The sequence below is a fragment of the Microtus pennsylvanicus genome, chromosome 14, assembly GCF_037038515.1.
Source record: "Microtus pennsylvanicus isolate mMicPen1 chromosome 14, mMicPen1.hap1, whole genome shotgun sequence".
NCBI lineage: Eukaryota > Metazoa > Chordata > Mammalia > Rodentia > Cricetidae > Microtus > Microtus pennsylvanicus.
In genome coordinates this window covers 74339777-74359344 of record NC_134592.1, presented here as the reverse complement: position 1 = coordinate 74359344, position 19568 = coordinate 74339777, and the positions used below count along the sequence as shown (strand labels likewise).

The following is a 19568-nucleotide window of genomic DNA, read 5'->3' as shown; positions in this document are numbered from 1 at the left end:
TTAGAGTGATTGGGAGAACTGATCTTTAGTAGCCAAGTATAGTTGTATTCTAGTAAATTTAAATCAAACTTTAATCCTCAATGAGATTTGTTGATATGCAACTCCAGTTTCATCTGAAGTATAATTTCACTTACGCTAACACATGCTTCTGGAATTTGTTCCAAAATATTACTCTCTATGAACACACTTCTCCAGAGGAATAGGGAGATTTTATGATGTTTTGGATAAAGTATGAAAAGATCTGAGAGGCCAAGTGGATTTGGCCTTCATGTGAGACTCATCTGAGCTTTAGGAACATATGTAAACTGAAAAGGGGATAAGAAGATGGTCTGTACAGTGGAAACCAAAAGAGAACAGGGACAGGTGTAGTTAATCAAAATGGGTTTTAAGTCAAAAGTTGTAAAATATGACTCAGAGATCATATATAAAATGATTAAAGGGGTCAAACCATTAACTGGATATAATATTTAAAATATATATGTGCATCTGCTATCAGAGCACCTAAATATAAACATATATTTTAAGAATCCGATTGCTATAAAACAGATGAACCTGGAAGACATACTATATAAAAATAAGCCAGACAGGAACCAAATACTTCATGTTCTCATTTATCTGAAGTGCTAAAATCAGACAGTAGAATAGTGGTTACTGGGCTTGGAAGTTGGGGTAATGCATTGATACTGGTCAAATGGTATAAAGATAACTAGATAGGAGGAATAAGTAAGAATTTATTGTAAATAATGTGTTTATTAGATTTTTATCTTTTCACATTATATACATATGTTACTGTGTATCAATATATAGCACAATTATATGTGTTTACTGTTCATTCAGTAAATAAGTAAAAAAAATATGAAAGTACGTTATTTTTTGCAACTTAGCCCTTTATACTGGTGCCTGAATAAAAGTAGGCCCTTTAGTGACCTGAGTCTGACAAAGTCTCCTCTGCTCGGGTAGCCCACCACCCTGCTCTGATTCAGAGCCTGGGCACACTGTGGTGGCCTGGTGGTGACCTTGCTGCTGTTAGGAAAGTCTTTCCTACATTGTACACCCTTCATGGTGGAAGGAAAGCCTGCTTTCCCTGTTCTGTCTGCTTTTAGAAATGGAAGACCACCATTGCTTTTCTTGAAGGTCACCAAGCTCATTTTGTTCTCTTCCTCAAGAGATTTTAGTCATGTCTGTTGTTCATTTCTAGACCATCACCATTTCCTCTGCATCATTCTCAGAATTTGGAAACGTTTCCCTTGCTTTTTGGAAAAGATTCAGCATTATGTAGTCAGTGATCTCATCTATTAGCTAGGATCAGGTGATTTCTAATTTTGGTCTAACTCCTCCCTATAAATATTTCATATTCTTTGAATATATTCTTTAAAGGGCAGTTGTAAACATTTATAAGTTATAAATAGTATATCATGGAGCACAGCTGGTATCATCTGCTGTTCCAAATTAAAGCCTTTCCAAACATCCTCATCTGGAGGGAAAAATTGCATGCTGCATATTGTTACACAACTGATTCCTCTGTCACGGTGCTGTCATTGGACTGATGTGATCAACTGAGAGATCAGAGATTGCCACCAAGCAGTTTCTGCCCTTGCAAAGTGCAAAATGTCATTTCGGAATCTATTATTGACATATTTACTTACCGGGCAAAACATAGAAGTGGACAGCGAGCTGGGAGCGGGGTCAAACCTTGAAAAGCCAGTGTGATTCATCTAAGACAGATAGCTGTCTTTTATTCTTAATCTTTTAGGTCAGTGTGTCCTGAAATTCCTTCAGTAATCCTCATAGGTTCTAAACACAAAGTTAAGAATATAATTTAAGCTTTGTTTTACATTCTTTTTTTTTTTTTTTTTTTTTGGTTTTTTGAGACAGGGTTTCTCTGTGGTTTTGGAGCCTGTCCTGGAACTAGCACTTGTAGACCAGGCTGGTCTCGAACTCACAGAGATCCGCCTGCCTCTGCCTCCCGAGTGCTGGGATTAAAGGCATGCACCACCACTGCCCAGCTTGTTTTACATTCTTTAGCATTTAGCAAAACAAAACAAAGCAAAACGGTGTCTTTATACCATTAATAGGAAAATTGCACAGGACTGAAATAATAACCAGAGGTGAAAATATACAAGATTGTAGCTTTATGGATTGATGCTGAAAATGGCTTTTTTTTTTCTTTTATAGGTCATTACCCAGCTCAGGAAAGCCTGATGTTCCTTGTTCTCTGTACATGAAGGAGCTACAAGGTTTCATTGCCAGAGTTATGAATGACTACTTTAAGCACTTTGAATGTTTGGATTTTGTCTTTGACAACACTGAAGCTATTGCCCAAAGAGCCATTGAACTTTTTATCCGTAATGCCAGTCTCGTAAGACCTCTTGGTGAAGGTGGAAAAATGCGACTTGCTACTGATTTTGCGCAGGTAAGTTGATGCATTGCTCCAAGGATTTGAGCCTCACTGACAACCTATTATGTAAAAAAATACCTAAAACGCTAGTGTCTTAGCTATTTATGCAGCAAAAGAGAAAAGAAAACTCACTTGAAATTAATTGGCTATACAGAAGAGTTTTAAAATATTTTAGGAGTTTTATTTTTGTTCTTTCTTTTTAACAAAATTATCATCCCTCATCTTTGATCCTTCGGGATTAAGGCAGATGTCTTGTGCCACAGAAGAGCAGCAGTTCACATCCTTCCTATCTTATCATCCAGTAGAGCCATAACAATAACTGATCGACTTTGCTCAAAAATTATAGAGCAGTGAGCTGACTTTTCAAGGAGCCAGAAAGGAACAGCATGTTGGAAGAGCTCTAGCCCATCAGTGGTCTTCTCGAGAGCGTCTCTCCTCAGTGAGATGAGCAGGCTGCTTGTCAGATACAGTCTGATTAATTGGACTCTCCACTAAATACAATACCCTTCACCTCTGTGATTAGCCTCAAAATTACTCAAGCTATCTGATTTTCCCCCATTACCTTTCAGTAATCAGAGGCAAAGAAAAAACAGTCTAAGCACCCAGTTTCCTTAGAAGATTCAGAAACAGTTGATTCTCTTTTAATGTTAAACCCTTTCAAAACTGTTAGCTTTACTGATCTAAATAGTTACTCCAATGGAGTCTTCATATTAGTCCGCCAGATCCTCCTTGCTTATAAAGATAAATACTAATGTCAGTGTGTGACTGGGAGAGGACCTGGGCTGCCTGCTCAGGATATTGACTACCAGATGCTCCCACACCCTAGCGCACTTACAACACAAACAGCTGACAAAAACCTGGCTTTCAGAAACTATTCTCTTTGCTTATAATGATCCAGCAATTGGTTATTTTCATCCCCAAAATGATGTCTGTGGAACTACTATTCCATACAAAAAGAGTCTTCCTTTGGGAATGGTCCCTTTAGCAGCCACATGTGAGAAAAGAAATAATTAAATGCTCCTATTAATTTGTCTTAACTTTGTCCATTTTTGCTGCCTTCATTTCTGTCTGTGAACAATGACTTTATGGAAACAGTTGTGTCTGTGTGTCCGACAACCTATCATATTCCTTAAAAATACTGTGTGTAAGCTGTTCTCTAATGGGTCTTTCCCCTTTTCCTCTCTCCTCCTCGGTTTTGTTTTTCTTTCTGTCTTCCTCCCTGCTAGGCTCCCTCCCCCAGCAGCTCATTTGCATTCTTCTCCAGCTGGCTCTTGAGTCACTTTCCTGGAGGCAGCACTTCAAGTCCAATTAGAGTGGTGGCTGAGCAGGCGCTGGCCAGAAGGAGAGTGCTGTAGGAGAGAGGCTTGCTGGTGGAGGGTTTATTTTAATGATTGTGTTCTCTTGAAAGATGGCAAGTTTTGTCCTTTACAGCACCCTACTGCAGCTAGTACCCCAGGGTGCACAGCCTCCAGTGGTGGGGTGAGCTTCCACCTTCCCAAAGCTACAGCCCTCAGAGTTATATTTACATTCCCTTTTTCTTAAGACACATTACTTTCTGAAACCACTTCCCCATCAGGATAAATGGAACTCATCAGTTTCTGTTACTAACTTCTGTTCAGAAAAGTCACACACACACAGTTCTCTCTGCTGACCCGTGTTTTGCTCCAGCATGGTGTGTTCCAGTTTTTGATCCCACGATTCCTCTTAGCCTGGCTCAGATCTTAGCCACAGTGCAGGAAAGAGATGCTGAAGCACCTATTTGTGGCCAGTAGTGTTAGCAAACGTTCTCCAAAGTCTCGTTTGGTTGGAATTGTTTGTCTGGGTTAGTCCAAATAATAACATTCCTCTGAAATTTCTGTGCCCAACAGGCATCAGCTGGGGACTGTAACCTTTTAAGTGGTCTTTATTAAAAAGCCAATCAAGTTGTAATCACAATTAAACATGGCCACTGAGGTTACTAGAATCCAGACCACACAATTCTCTGTGGGTTTGGCAAGGGTTCTTGTGATCAAAGTCCCTGCTGTGTAGCCATGAGCAGAGCTCAAGAAAGGATCAGTAGAAAGAATTTGGGAGGATTGTGACATAATGTTTAGATGTAAAGACAAACAATGAAGCATTTTAAAAATTCTCCAGAGCGCCCTAAGTGCCTCAGAAGCACCTGTGCAGAGAAAGCCCAGTTGCAGGGTGCCATCTGGAGGGCTCATAGAGAGGGAAGTGCCCAACACAAGGCCAGTGAAGAAGTAGGTCAGGAGCATGAGGTGGCTTCCTACAGGTAATTAATTTCCTGCTGGGACCACATGGCTTCTGTGTCTACACTAATCACACAGCAGTTCAAAAAGCCCTGCACTTGTCCAAGGCCCCCAGGGTCCTGCTGACTCCCACTCATGGCTGATATGCCCACGGTGCAGACTGCAGCTCCGTCTCCCCCTCAGCCCCGCTTGTCTCTTTTTTCTCTGAGGGGAAGGACAGCTATTGGAGTTGGAATTAAATTATTTAGTGGTACTCCTAGCAATTCTATTTATAAGTTTTTTGCCGCCCTTTAAGTATACATTTTTATCTTTCCCACATTGCCTAAAAATGTATAGTTAGAAAAGAAAGCAAACTTCTCATTTGGTTCTGATTCTTCTTACCTTTTCTTATCTTGAGCATTGTCAGGGCAAGGATGCCCCTGACACATCTAGATGAGCCCTGTGGTTAACAATGCCTGGTGGGTACTGGGAAGCAGCAGGGCAGGGAGCAGCCTCGGTGTCCATCTGGAGCTCTACAGACTCCTCTAGCAGAACACTCCCTTTTTAAACATGAACTTCATTGTTTAAAGGGAAATGATTCTTCAGTCTCCTCAGGATCCTTTTTTGATTAAAAATTCATCTTAAACATTTAACCTTTTGAAAGTGCCCTGTATCGTCGAAATCTCCTGCGTTCACAACCATTTTAGGTGATGATGATCTTTCATATAGGAACTTTGCCTCAGCTATTTAATTATTTTAGCATTTAGTCTTAACTCCAGAGCTAGGTCAAAGGTTGCTTGGTTTGATCTTTGACAACGCTGAACCACAAGGGTAATGGGGGAGGAGGGGAAATGACTAAAATATGCCATGAAACTGTATCACAGAATACGATGTGCCCTCCACGCACTCGGAAACCCTTATATGCACAGGGCAGTTAGTGGTGTGGATAGAATCAGCATGTCAGAGGCCACGCAGAGTACATGTTTATTGTGCTCAGTGGAAAATGATTTTCCACTCTGAAGGAAACCAGAACTCCGTCTGGTTTACTCACTACCCAGGGCTCAAGAACAGCCCATCGTCCCTGTCTTGTTGAGTGTGTTGGTTCCCAGCTGTCGTGTTTGGATCGTCAGCAAGAATATTGGCTTTTTCTTTAAATTTTTGTTTGTTTAGTCTTCTGTATTTTAGAGTTTTCCAACCATGTAATATTTCCCCCTTAACGTGTGTATGTTTATACTGAATCTTTGGTATTTATTCTGGATCTTCTGTATCAGAAGAGGGTCACTGACCTGAACACTAACACTAAAACATCTCGAGGGAGCCGCCCTGTCTCAGCACTCGGGACAGGCAGGCACAGGCATTTTCAATGGGACTATCATTTTGCCTAGTAATAATTGCTTGTATATTTATATACATATGTGTATTTATGTCAGTAATACAATGAGCATTCAACAAAAATCATAAAGTATGTATATTTGTGGCTGCATGTAAACATGTACACGTTTGTGATCTTATTGAAAAGTTACATTTTTTAAAAATCCCTTTCACTAAATTTGAGAATTTTTGAAGGAAAGAATCTACTTCTAATTCTCCATCTTATCCCAACATATGGTTTGGTACCTGGCTAAGAGTAGGGAGTAGAACATGGTTTGCAAATGGTTGATTAATTTGGGCTTTGTGGTCCACATCGACAAGGAGTTTTGAACAGCTTTTCATAAAGATGGTGAGCCTTGTGATGGTTCCTTCTCCTTGTGTTTCTTGTTTTGTTGTTGTTGTTGTTTTATTTTATTTTATTCTGAGACAGGGTTTCTCTGTGTAACAGCCTAGCTGTCCTGGAACTAGTTCTTGTAGACCAGATTGGCCTTGAACTCACAGAAATTCACCTGCCTCTGCTTCTCAAGTGCTGGGATTAAAGGCGTGTGCCACCACCACCTGACCTCCTTTTGTTTTTTTTGAATAAAGATACTGCACCATCAGGGGATAATGGCCTGCTCTCAGCAATCTTCTCAACTGGCCTTCACCATGCAGCACATTTCTGTCAGCATGGAGGACTAGTTTTCTCAGTGCCACACAGTGCAGATAATCTGCATGAGCATGCAGTAGATAAAGAACCAGGAGCCAGTCCTTGTCAAGTAGAATTTCAAGTCAAAGGAGAAAAGTAAAAAGAAGTGAAACCAGGGGCTGGAGAGATGGCTCAGAGGGTAAGAGCACTGGCTGCTCTTCCAGAGGTCCTGAGTTCAATTCCCAGCAACCACATGGTGGCTCACAGCCATCTCTAATGAGACCTGGTGCGTTTCTTGCCAGCAGTACATTGTATGCTTAATAAATAAATAAAAAAAAAAAGAAGTGAAACCAGCCTTTACTAGTTTTTGTATAAGGGCAGATTAAGTTAATAGTATAAATGAGAAAAAAATTAAATACTGATAATTTCAGACATTTTAAGACCTATTATATGTGTTTGAGATTTTGCCTTCATATATGTATACACATCATATGTGTGCCTAGTACCTGCAGAGGCCAGAAGAAAGTACCACATCCCTGAAACTGGAGTTCACAGCAGTTGTGAGCTGCCGTGTAGGTGCTGAAAACTGAGCTCCGATCCTCCTCCGAGTTCTTAAGCCCTGAGCCACCTGTGTCACACTAACTTTATGACTAAGTATTTATATCGTGCAAGTAGAGATTATTCATTTAATTTTTGTTATTTTACTAAGTAGATATCACCACCTTCATTTGACATATGGCAAAGGTAAAACTAAGAGTTAAGCAACTCCGTCAGGGTCCCCTTATATTGATTGTAGTTTGGAATTCTGCCACTTTTGTGACACAGAAATCCCCAGAACTAGAACTTTATAATCACTTTGACCATGCTGACTGGTGAAAATTCTCATCAGTTCTATCGAGTACATAGAGACTTGCCATGGCTATGTAGAATACAAGTACATAGTCTAGAAAACCTTCTTTTCCCAAGTCAGACATAATTTGAACTCCTCTGCCACGCACCATACCCCAGCATCTGCCACTCAGAGTGCTATTACCCACTTTGCAAGCTTCAGGCAAGGGGGCTGTGATGGAGGAGGGTCATCTTTCTATCTGTTGTTTCATTGGTTAATAAAGAAAACTGCTTGGCCTTTGGTAGGACAGAAAATTAGGTAGGCGGAGAAAAACAGAACAGAATACTGGGAGAAAGAAGCCCAGTCAGACAGACGCCATGCCTCTCCTCTCTGAGAAGGAAGCTGGTTAAGAATCTCCCTGGTAAGCCACCAGCTCGTGGTGTTACACAGATTATTAGAAATGGGTTAATCAAGATGTGAGAATTAGCCAATAAGAAGCTAGAACTAATGGGCCAAGCAGTATTTAAAAGAATACAGTTTCCATGTAATTATTTCGGGTAAAGCTAGCCGGGTGGCGGGACACAGCCCCGCCGCACCTCACTACAGGGCTGGAGGTTAAAATACACAGACACATACAGACAGAGAGACAGCGACACGGGTCATCCTTGAATTCCCCAAGAATGCCCCCTTGATGGTGTTCAGTGGCAGATTATATAGAGATAGCCACGCCCCAGCCAAACCCACCAGAAACCACTCTCCTGCCATCAGGAACTCCTGAAGGTCTCGTGCTCAGAGCAGCTGTAGGCACTCAGATCAGGGGATTACAAGAAATTCAGGATCTGGGGTCTCACTGCTCCAACACTCCTCTTAACAGCGTAGAAATAATCTCATCTTGGGCCTCTTTGGTAAAGCAGTGTTAATATCATTGAAGTCTTTATCTTTTAATAAATTTAAGTGGCTTCCAGAACGTGTTTCACAGCCAGTCAACATTAAGCTTACAAAGACTTAGAACTTTTGAGAGCTGAGGTAAGGTAATGGTCAAACTTTTAGCTTGGTTGGTTTGAAAATGTCCTACGAGTTAGTAAAGTGCAGTTTTGGGAGGGCGTCTCCAGGGAGGACTGACTGAGGGAAAGACCTGCGCTGGATGTAAGTCTACATCCACAACTGGGGCCAGATGAGGAGGGGTTCCCTCAGCACAGGCATTCTCTCCCTGTGTCCTGGCCACCATTGGGTGAGCGATTCTGCCCCACCAGACCTTCACCATGATGGACTGGCACCTCAGAAGTTATGAACCCAAATAAGTCATTCTTTTCTTAATTGTTCATATCAGGTATTAATCACAACAAAGGAAAACTGACCTAAAGTATTTCTCAAGTTTGACTTTCAGAGTCTGCCATGTAAAACTGTAGTCTATCTCTTCATATTTCAGATGGAGCTGGCTGTGGGTCCACTTTGTAGAAGGGTGTCTGATTTGGGAAAGTCCTATCGAATGCTGAGGTCATTCAGGTAAGACCTAATTCTTTGTTATATACCGTCTTGCGAGCAGGTGGTCCTTTCTTCGTATTGAGGTTAAGCTATATAAAATTGTCAACATTCATTTTTTACTGTAGCATTGCATATATGAGATGATCGTCCTAAAAGATCTTGTTTAGAACACCATGTAAGATTATATGCAGTAGCTAATAACATTGGGGGAGGTTCTTTTTGAATTATAACCTGCAGGCTGAGCTGATGGGTGTTCTCTAACTTCCCATTCTTACAGAAACACTAGGAAGCACATTATAATACAGGCATTTTTTTCTGAAAATTTTATTTATTCATGTACATTTTAAATCCAGTCTACTCCTAAAAGTATTACATAATATAAACAAACACAACTATTGACTAAAACCAAGCTCAGTGAAGAACTTAGGGAATGAATTAGGGAGCTCAGACTGATGCAGTTGAGCACCAAATTTAGGGTTAGACTTCCTACAGTTCAGTTTTAAAAGTGAGTGAATCCCATCACTCAGAAAGCAGAGTCAGGTAAATCTCTGTGAGTTCAAGACCAACCTGATCTACAGATTGAGATCCAGGACAGCTAGATGTACACAGAGAAACCCTGTCTCCAAAAAATAACAACAACAAAGAGTAACAGTTAGCTAGTTCATACTTGTGATGTAATAATATAGCAGTTTAACGAGTGGATCTGTCCTTTCCACAACTGGATGCTGTTCTGAAAACATGTAGTAGCTTTATGACCTCAGTAGTAGATGCTAGAAGGTAGGGTAGTCCTGTGCATATGGCTGTTCATTCCGTAAAATAGGATTCCAAATGCTTCATGTTTACAAAAAAGAAAATATCCATACTAAAAATATGGCTAACCCTATAGACTGGAAAGATCTAATTAATAAACATAACAATTTTGTGAGTATAGCCTGCTACATAGAAAGAAGGCTTTGGCACAAACTACTCAAATATCCAAAAGCCTAATGACGTGTGGGTGTATTTCTGTAAATATAAGGCAGCGTGAGCTGTCTGAACCTTGACTCAGTTCTGGAAACTAGTGTGGTCGGTAAGTGTGTGTCCTTCCAGTGTCCTCAAGCTGCTGTAATAGCCGTGTAGGAAGCCAGTGCTGTGACAGCGGTCATGTGCTTTAGAGTTTCTTTCTTGTTTTCATTGCCAGCATCATGGACTGAATTTTGCTTTTTCTGCAGTGGATAATCACTGCACATACGTCCATGATTGCAAGAAAACTCTAAGTGAGATCTTGTTCTTTGTTTTTTTTGTTTTTTTGTTTCTTTGTTGTTTTTGTTTTGTTTTGGTTTGGTTTGGTTTGGTTTTTCGAGACAGGGTTTCTCTATAGCTTTGGAGCCTGTCCTGGAACTAGCTCTTATAGACCAGGTTGGTCTCAAACTTATGAAGATCTGCCTGCCTCTGCCTCCCAAGTGCTGGGATTAAAGGCGTGCGCCACCATCGCTTGACCTAAATGAGATCGTGTATATTTTTCAAATACCTTGTTTGGGCCTGCTGAGATCTTTAAAAATAAATAAATCTCTAAGTAGTGTGTTAGATTCTAGTTCTGCTCTAAGTTGAAAGATTAGATCCCAAGGTTACCAGTTTATCATTTATTTGTTTTCTCTTCAAAAATAGCCATACTGAATGAATTATATAATCGTGTACTTTGAGAAAGATGGTAGTACACTTTATTACTGACTTTCCTCTTGCTGTGATAAAGCATTATGACAAAAGCAATTTATACAAGGAAAGGTTTATTTTTATTTATGGCTCCAGAGGGAGAGAGAGTACATCATGGCTTCCAATATTTTTGTTTGTCTTTTCCTCCATTTCTTTGAGGGAATTTTTTATTTCCTCTTTAAGGGTCTCAAACATTCTCCTAAAGTTATTTTTTAGATCAGTTTCTTCTGATTCATCTATATTTGGTTGCTCAAGTCTTGCTGTTGTAGGGTCACTAGTTTTTACTGGTGTCATGTTGCTCTTTGCGGTGTTGCGTGTGTTCTTACCTTGTCTACTCATCTTTTCCTCTGATTGGTGTGGTTGGGGCTGCCTGTGACTCTGGTGATCAATCTTCAGGTGCCAGTAGATCTAAGGCTCAGATGGTTGCTCCTCATGGTGCAGTCAGGGCCATGGTTGCAGTCACCCCATTGGTCACTCCATGTTCCTGAGGTCACTAGGGACTCCTGGGGTTTGCTCTGCTCCTATAGAGTTTGCTGTCTCAAGCCTTCTCTGGCCTAGGTCGTTGGCTCAGTCCTGTTTCTGTAAATGTCCCTGGGTCTGCTCCTGGCTTGGGCTTGGTCCCACAAAGGTCTCTAGCTCTGATCTACTCCCTATCTCACAAATATTAAGATTAGCACTATTTTAATATACACACAATAAAACCTAAACATGGAATTTGGGATTATCAAAAACAAGACCCTAGTCCTACTACAGCAAATGAATGTCATTCCAGTATCTTTCTCAGACCTTTATCAAAGGATACTGGACTGATGTCCTCGGAACATTCACTGACCCAGCCACAACAGCATTGTATTATGAGTACAGACTGCTGTTTGTAGTTTAACTGAGAATGCCCTCCACATAAATTCGGGTAGTTGAATGTGAGGTCCCAAGTTGGTGATACTGTTTGGGAAGGTATGGCCTTGCTGGAGGCAGGCTTGAGTTTAAAGCCTCACACCACTCCCAGTGAGCTCTCTCTGCTTTTTGTTACAGTATATTTGATCACACTGTGAACCCTGAGGTTGCATCATTTAAATAAAAGCAACCATAGGTCAAGAGGTGGAGCAAAGAACCAGTTGACTGGATTTAACTATCGAGAGTGAGGGGAAGTCAGGAGGTTGGAGGGCAGGCACAGGAAGTAGAAGGGGGCAGGCACAGGAAGTGGAAGGGAAGGACATCCAGTTGGAGGAGTGTTAGTTTCAGAAGGGAAAGGAGAGGCATCTCTTTCTGAGATGATACAGAGGAAGGTCAGCTAGCTCTTTCTCTGCCTCTCTGAGCTAGCAGGTTTTCATCCCAGCATTTGGCTCCCAAGTCTTTATTGGTAAAATAAAAAGATAGAGACTGACTTAAAACAACATTTGCTTCCTTTCATGGTGGCTGAGGTGGCAATGGCAGACATGAAGGCCTCAGCATCTCTGCTGAGGCTGTGAGGCACAGTCAGTAGCTGAGGCAGTGTTAGGATCAGGTGCAGCCACTGTGCTAAAGATAAAAAACAACAGCTTTCTGCTTCAGTTGGAAGATGTGGGCTCTAAAATTCTGTCTCCTGGCGGGGTGGGGGGTGGGTGTGACACACACCTTTAATCCCAGCACTCGGGAGGCAGAGGCAGGCGGATCTCTGAGTTAGAGGCCAGCCTGATCTACAAGAGCTAGTTCTAGGACAGGCTGCAGAGCTACAGAGAAACCCTGTCTCAGAAAACCAAAAAAAAAAAAAAAAAAAAAAAAAAAGATTCTGTCTCCTGACACCATGCCTGCAGCTTGTGTCCATGCTCCCTATTATGATGTACTCTCTTCTCTTGCCTGAGCCAGATCCTCTGTGGGTCTGGGCAGGAGAGAAGGGGATGGAGAGAGAGAGAGAGAGGAAGGAGGAGAGGGAGGGGAGAGGGAGAGGGAGAGGGGGGAGAGAGAGAGGGAGAGGGGGGAGAGAGAGAGCTCTGATATATGGTAAAGACTGGTATGTGTTTTATGTGGAGAAGAGAAAAAAGAAGAGCCATCAAAACCTTGTCAGTTTTTTTCTTTTTCAAATTTCCTGCCTCAGCTTTATTTTTTTAGTGAGAAAAACCAGTAATTTTTGTTATTAAATTTCCTACATTGTTTTCCCATCTAGAGATAACAGAAGAGCTAAAGAATAATATAACATCCATTAAAACATTTTCTAACAAGGTTGGGGCAGGCAAGCCAAACAGTACCTCGGGCGTAGTGTGAATCCACAGAAGACCTCATTCTGAAGCAGTGGGGCTGGGGAGGGCATCAGGGACCTCTTTGCAAGGGAGGAAGACCTTGACAGCCAGATCCTCTTCAGTTAAGAGCCTACTCCTCCCTCCCACCCTCTCCCTTCACACAGCACACTGCCATGTGCCCCTGGGCACTCTCTCTGATGGTAATATCAGTGGACCAGTTAATTAAGCCAGCGAGGTTCTTGCATACATTTGCATTTCGCTGTCTCCATTAGAGTTCCTCGGGCAGCAAAAACCTTTTCATACTTGGGCAGAATGCTGCCTCAGAAAAATCCTGACATTCCTGATCTGCCCCTAGAGGCTTTGTGTTTTCTACACATGACACACATGTCAGAACTGTCAAGACCCTATTCTCATCTGCCTCTGTGCAGCGTGAAGTTAACCCCTGAGCACCAGATGCTGTAAGACCGTAGATGCCAGTGTCCGTCTGTAAGCCTGAGATACAACCTTTCAGCACACCTCACCTCGCCTCCTGAAGGGATACTTTGTTCCTGATGTCTACTGCCTGCTTTGCTGGAACCTTCTTCTTATCTGGGATTCATAGATCAGTAAAAACAGCCAGGGAATGGGACTGTGCTATGCTGAAGCTTTTAGCAAAAGGGCAGGGAAGAAAAGAGCGAGAGAGAAAGAGCAGGTTCAGGAAAGGGACATCATCAGTAACTAAAATAGAACGCTCCTTTGTGTTGGTTTTCATTGCAGGATACAAAGGCTTTTCTTTTTTGTTTGTTTGTTTGGTTTTTTTGAGACATGAATTCTCTCTGTAACAGCCCTGGCTGACTGTCTTGAAACTCATTCTGTAGACCAGGCTTACCTCAAGCCCACAGAGATCCATCTGCCTCTACCTCTCAAGTGCTGGAGTTAAAGGTGTGTGCCACCACTGCCTGGCTATTGAGGGTTTTTGAAGGCCCTGATCTATTGACCATATAAATGCTGCTGTATCTGATCAGGTAAAGCCATGCACATGTTAATAAAGGGAATAGTTTGTCAGTTAAATGTGACAACTGTAAATACATGTTGTGGTCTGTCATGAGCACCTTATGTTAGAAACATAGGACACTTTGTGTCTTTCCGTAGTGTCAGAATTTATTGAATAACAATAATCTATGACTTGCATTGGTTTCAATAGCACCAATTTGCCAAATAATCTACCTACCTCAATAATCTGGCTGAGGTGAATGCAGGTTCTTTTACTCCTTTTTTACTAATATTAACTCTCATATCACACCATGCCCAGGATATAATGAATATATCTCTAGATGTACATACACACACACACACACACACACACACACACACACGCGCGCGCGTGTGTGTGTGAGTTACAGAAAGAATACAAGTTAGCAACAGTAGTAGTACAAGAGCTTTTAGAAGTTGATGGATTGAAATGCATTATTAAATTTCATATATCATAAATGCATATATTAATAAGATAACAAGTCCAAACCAGCCTTAAGGAAGAAGCCTTTGCTGTAGAGTTCAAACCATGAAAGAGTTTGAGTTGAAACTAAAGATGTGGCCAGTTGCAGAGACAAAAGAACAGAACCCAGTCTGCAGCAGGAACAGCAGGTCTAAGTCCAGAAGGGCATGCATGTGGATGGCTGTGTCAACAGTGGAAGACTGAGCTGACAGCCCAGGGATAATTGAGACTTCTCTGCCTGTCATTTCTTGGTGCATACTCTAGATACCAAATGATGGGTTGGTGTGGGCCCCTGTGATGACCATTTTATGAAATACAGGTAAAGGAGTTGCATCCTCTTTTTGGTCTGGCTGTCTGTTAAGTTCTTGGGCTTGGTTTTGCTGATATAATTTTAATGTACTCATATGCCCCTGCAGTCTCAATTGACCTTCATACATTGATAAATTAGCACATTTCTACTGCTAAGATCATGTCATCTAGCTGTGTTGCGTGGTTCGTACTGGATAGATGATGGTGTCTGTGAGTCCACCTTGCATGTAATTATCTTCCATCCTCAAAATGGGAGTCAAAAATCTGTTTGTAAAATGGAGTCTGTCAGGGCAAGGTACATCCTGGAAACTATTTTACACACTATGAAGTAACTTAGACTAGAACATATACACGCGGACTGGAGGAAGAGGTGAGTCTGAACTCCTGGCTGGACAGCCCTGCTCTCTCGGTCCTAACCCCCGGGGGCACATCCCATGCCCCAACCTCTCCTACCGAAGCCCCAGTGACCAGGGAACAGCATCCTTTGTGCCCACCCCAACCATCTTCCACTGCATCAGTGACCAATGGAGCCACAGGCCCCACCTGAACCTGGAGGAAGAACAACCACTGGAACTGTGGGCCACAGCTGCACTGATTGGGGTAAAAGATGGGTGGATGGCAGTGTGAGGGTACATTGAACAACAGAAGGAAAGAGCAGTATGGCAGCAACAGGAACTAGTGGTGCTGTGATAGCAAGACCAGAACATCCGCAGATGAAGCAGAAGAAAATGAGCTTAAAAATAACTTTATGAAGAAGATATAGGCCCTTAAAGAGGAAATGAAAAATTCCCTTAAAGAAATGGAAGAAAGACAAACAAGCAAACAAACAAAAAGCAGAAGAAGTCAATAAATCCCTTAAAGAAAAAAAACAATCACACCGGGCAGTGGTGGTGCACGCCTTTAATCCCAGCAGTCGGGAAGCAGAGACAGGTGGATCGCTGTGAGGCCAGCCTGGTCTACAAGAGCTAGTTCCCAGGATAGGCTCCAAAGCTACAGAGAAACCCTGAAAAAAAAAGGATAAACAAGTGAAGGAAACAGTTCAAGAAAAGACTTGAAAATTGAAATAGAGGCAATAAAGAAAACACAATGAAGGAATTTCTGGAAATGGAAAAGCTGAGTAAATCAGGAACTACAGATGCAAGCATTAACAACAGCATACAAGAGATGGAAGAGAAAATCTCAGGCATTGAAGATATGGTAGGGGATTTAGATTCAATGGTCAAAGAAAATGTTAAATCCAACAAATTCTTAACACAAAATATCTAGGAAATGTGGTACACCGTGAAAAGATCGAACCTAAGAATAATAGAGATAGATAGAAGTCCAGCTCAAAGGCACAAAAATATGTTCAACAAAGTAATAAAGAAAACTGTCTCAATCTAAAGAAGGACATGCCTATGAAAATACAAGAAGTTTACTGAACACCAAATAGACTAGACCAAAAAAAAAAAAAGTCTCCTCACCACATAATAATCAAAACATGAAATATACAGAATAAAGAAAGACTATTAAGAGCTGCAAAGGCAAAGGAAAAAAGTCAAATAACATATAAAGGGAGACCCATCAGAATTACACATGACTTCTCAATGTAAACAATTAAAGCCAGAAGGTCCTGGTCAGATGTTATGTTAAAACTAAGAGACCAAGGATGACAGCCCTGACTGCTATACCTAGCAAAGGTCTCAATCACCATAGACAGAGATAACAAGATATTTCAAGACAAAACCAGATTTTAAACAATAGCTATACACAAATCTAGCCCTATAGAAAGTAATAGAAGGAAACCCCAACCCAAGGAAGTTAGTCACACCCACTAAAGCACAGCAAATCTCAAAGAAGGGAAAAACACACTCTGTACCACCAGCAACAACAAAAACAAAAATATCAGGAACTAACAATCACTGGTCATTAATATCCATTAATATCAATGGACTCAATTCACCTATAAAAACACACAGGCTGACAGATTGGATATGAAAACCGAATCCATCCTTCTGCTGCATAAAAGAAACACACTTCTACTTCAAAGACATTGCCTCAGAGTAAAGGGCTGGGAAAAGATTTTCCAAACAAACCTAAGAAACAAGCTGGTATAACTATTCTAATAGCTATCAAAATAGACTTCAAACTAAAGGTAGTCAAAAGAGATGAAGAAGGACATTTCATATTTGTCACAGGAAAAATCCATCAAGATGAAGTCTCAATTCTCCTCATCTATGTCCTGAATAAAAGGGCATCCATATTTGTAAGAGAAACATTGCTAAAACTTAAATCACACATGCAGCCCCACACACTAATAGTGGAGACTTCAACACTCCACTCTCACCACTGGACATGTCTGCCAGACAGAAACTTAACGGAGTAGTAAGAGAACCAACAGATGTTATGACTCAAATGGACTTAACAGATACCTATAGAACATTCCCTCCAAACACAAAAGAATATATATACCTTCTTCTCAGCACCTCTTAGAACCTTCTCTAAAGTGGACCACATGATCGGTAACAAAGCAAACCTCAATAGATACCAAAAAAATTGGAATAATCCCCTGTATCTTATTGGATCACCATGACTTAAAGTTAGAATTCAACAACAGAACAAATTCCAGAAAGCCTACAAACTAATGGAACCTGAATCATGCCTGGGTCAAAGAAGAAATAAAGAAAGAAATTAAAGACTTCTAGAATTCAAAGGAAATGAATGTACAACATACCCAAACTTATGTAACACTATGAAAAGCAGTACTAGGAAGAAAGGTTATAGCACTAAATGCCTACACTTGAAAAAAAATGGAGAAATCACATACTAATAAATCAACAGAATACATGAAAGCTCTAGAACAAAAAGAAGTAAACTCACCCAGGAGGAGTAGATGACAGGAAATAATCAAAATGAGGGCTGAAATCAATAAAATAAAAACAAGGAGAACAATATAAAAAAATCAGTGAAACAAAAGAGGTGGTTCTTCAAGAAAATCAACGAGATAGACAAACTCTCATCCAAACTAACCAAAAGGCAGAGAGAGAATATCCAAATTAACAGAATCAGAAATGAAAAGGAGATATAACAACAAAACTGGGGAAATCCAGAGAATCATCAGGTCATATTTCAAAAACTTGTATTCCACAAAATTGGAAAATGTAAAAGAAATGTACAATTTTCCAGATATGTTCCATATACCAAAATTAAATCAAGACCAGATAAACAATTTGAATAGACCTATAACCCCTAAGGAAATAGAAACAGTCATTAAAAGTCTCCTGACCAAAAAAAAAAAAAAAAAAAAAAAAAGCCCAGGGTCAGATGACTTCAGCGCAGAATTCTACCAGAACTTCACAGAAGAGCTAATACCAATACTCCCCCAAGTATTCCACATAGCAGAAACAGAAGGAACATTGCCAAACTCCTATTATGAGGCTACAGTTACTTTGATACCCAAACCACACAAAGATGCAACAAAGATAGAGAACTACAGACCAGTTTCCCTCATGAACATTAATGCAAAAATACTTAATAAAATACTGGCAGTCTGAATCTAAGAACACACACACACAAAAAAAAAAAATCCTCCACCATGACCAAATAGTCTTTATCCCAGAGATGTAGAATTGGTTCAACATACAGAAATCTGTCAATGTAATCCACCATATAAACAAACTGAAAGAAAAAAAAAAACAAATGATCATCTCATTAAAAGCTGAAAAAGCCTTTGACAAATCCAACACCCTTCACGAAAAAGGTCTTTGGAGAGATACAAGGAACATATCTAAATATAATAAAAGAAATTTACAGCAAGCCGACAGCCAGCATTAAATTAGGTGGAGAGAAACTCAAAGTGATAAACTTTTGGAAATAAACCACATAATCAACCCAGATACAAAAAGGCCATTGACAAAGTTTAAAATCCTTTAATGAAGAGAGTTAAGAATCAAAGGAATATATTTCAACATAACAAAAGCTATACATGACAGATCTCTAGTCAACGCTATACTAAATTAGGAACACTGAAGGCATTTCCTCTGAAATGAGGAATGAGACAAGGGTGCCCATTCTCTGCTCCTACTCAGTGGTGCTCAAAGTCACAACTAGGACAGCAAGACGAGAGAAGGGAGTAAAGGGGACACAAATAATACAGGAAAAAGCAAAAGGATCCCTATTTTTAGATGACACGATCCTATATTTAAAATATTCTAAAGACTTGATCAGAAAGCCCTGAGACCTAATACTCACTTCAGCAAAATATCAGAATACAAAACTAACATACAGAAATATCACTTATATTTCTATATATAATAGCTAACTTCCTAAGAAAGAAATAATGGAAAAAATCCTATTTACCATAAAAACAGATCAATAAAGGCTACAGTAGCTGAGGGTCCCCCAGGGAATTGACCATCCTGCTTCTTATTCCAGACATGCCTGTTTTGTCCAGAAACATTAGAATGCTTGTGTCTATTATATTTGGAAAATAGCAAATTTTTAGAGACTAGTGGCAAATTCTTGCCACTGAAAGAGTTGATGTTCCTGGCTTCTGCTCCCAGAAGCTCCAGGACAGCTCCAGGAAGACCTAGACAGTCCCCCTTCATGAAACCCTACCTTCTGTGGTGGGAGCAAACACCGAGAGGAGCCCTTCTAACCTAAACTTTGAGCCCCTGTTTATTCCAAGTGATTAGCCTCCTGCATCTTTCTCCTCCTAGAGCCTCACTTCTGACATCTGTCTGTCCTCTCAATAGCAGTGCCATGTCCTGTGCGGGAAGGATGGCTAGCTGCATCCTGTCTCACAGTAGGGTCATGTTTCCTTTCTCTGACTCAATTCTTCGGGAGTTTCTGAGCATTGTACTCAGTGGTCTTGCTGCTTTATCAGGCCCTTTGCTCAGAATTGGAGAGGGTAGGCTTGGTGGCAGGTGGCATGAAAGGGACCAGCACTGATACTGGATG

At 40.8% G+C, this 19568-nt stretch overlaps 1 protein-coding gene across 2 annotated transcripts in view; it reads left to right on the top strand.

The window, feature by feature from the left end:
- The window catches only part of Cog5 (component of oligomeric golgi complex 5), a 244496-nt gene that overhangs the window by 214748 nt on the left and 10180 nt on the right, over positions 1-19568 (top strand). For both annotated transcript variants that reach the window (XM_075948492.1, XM_075948493.1), the window contains exons 18-19: positions 2176-2413; positions 8884-8960. In XM_075948492.1, coding sequence (XP_075804607.1) covers positions 2176-2413; positions 8884-8960 — 315 coding nt within the window. The remainder of the gene's footprint in view (positions 1-2175; positions 2414-8883; positions 8961-19568) is intronic.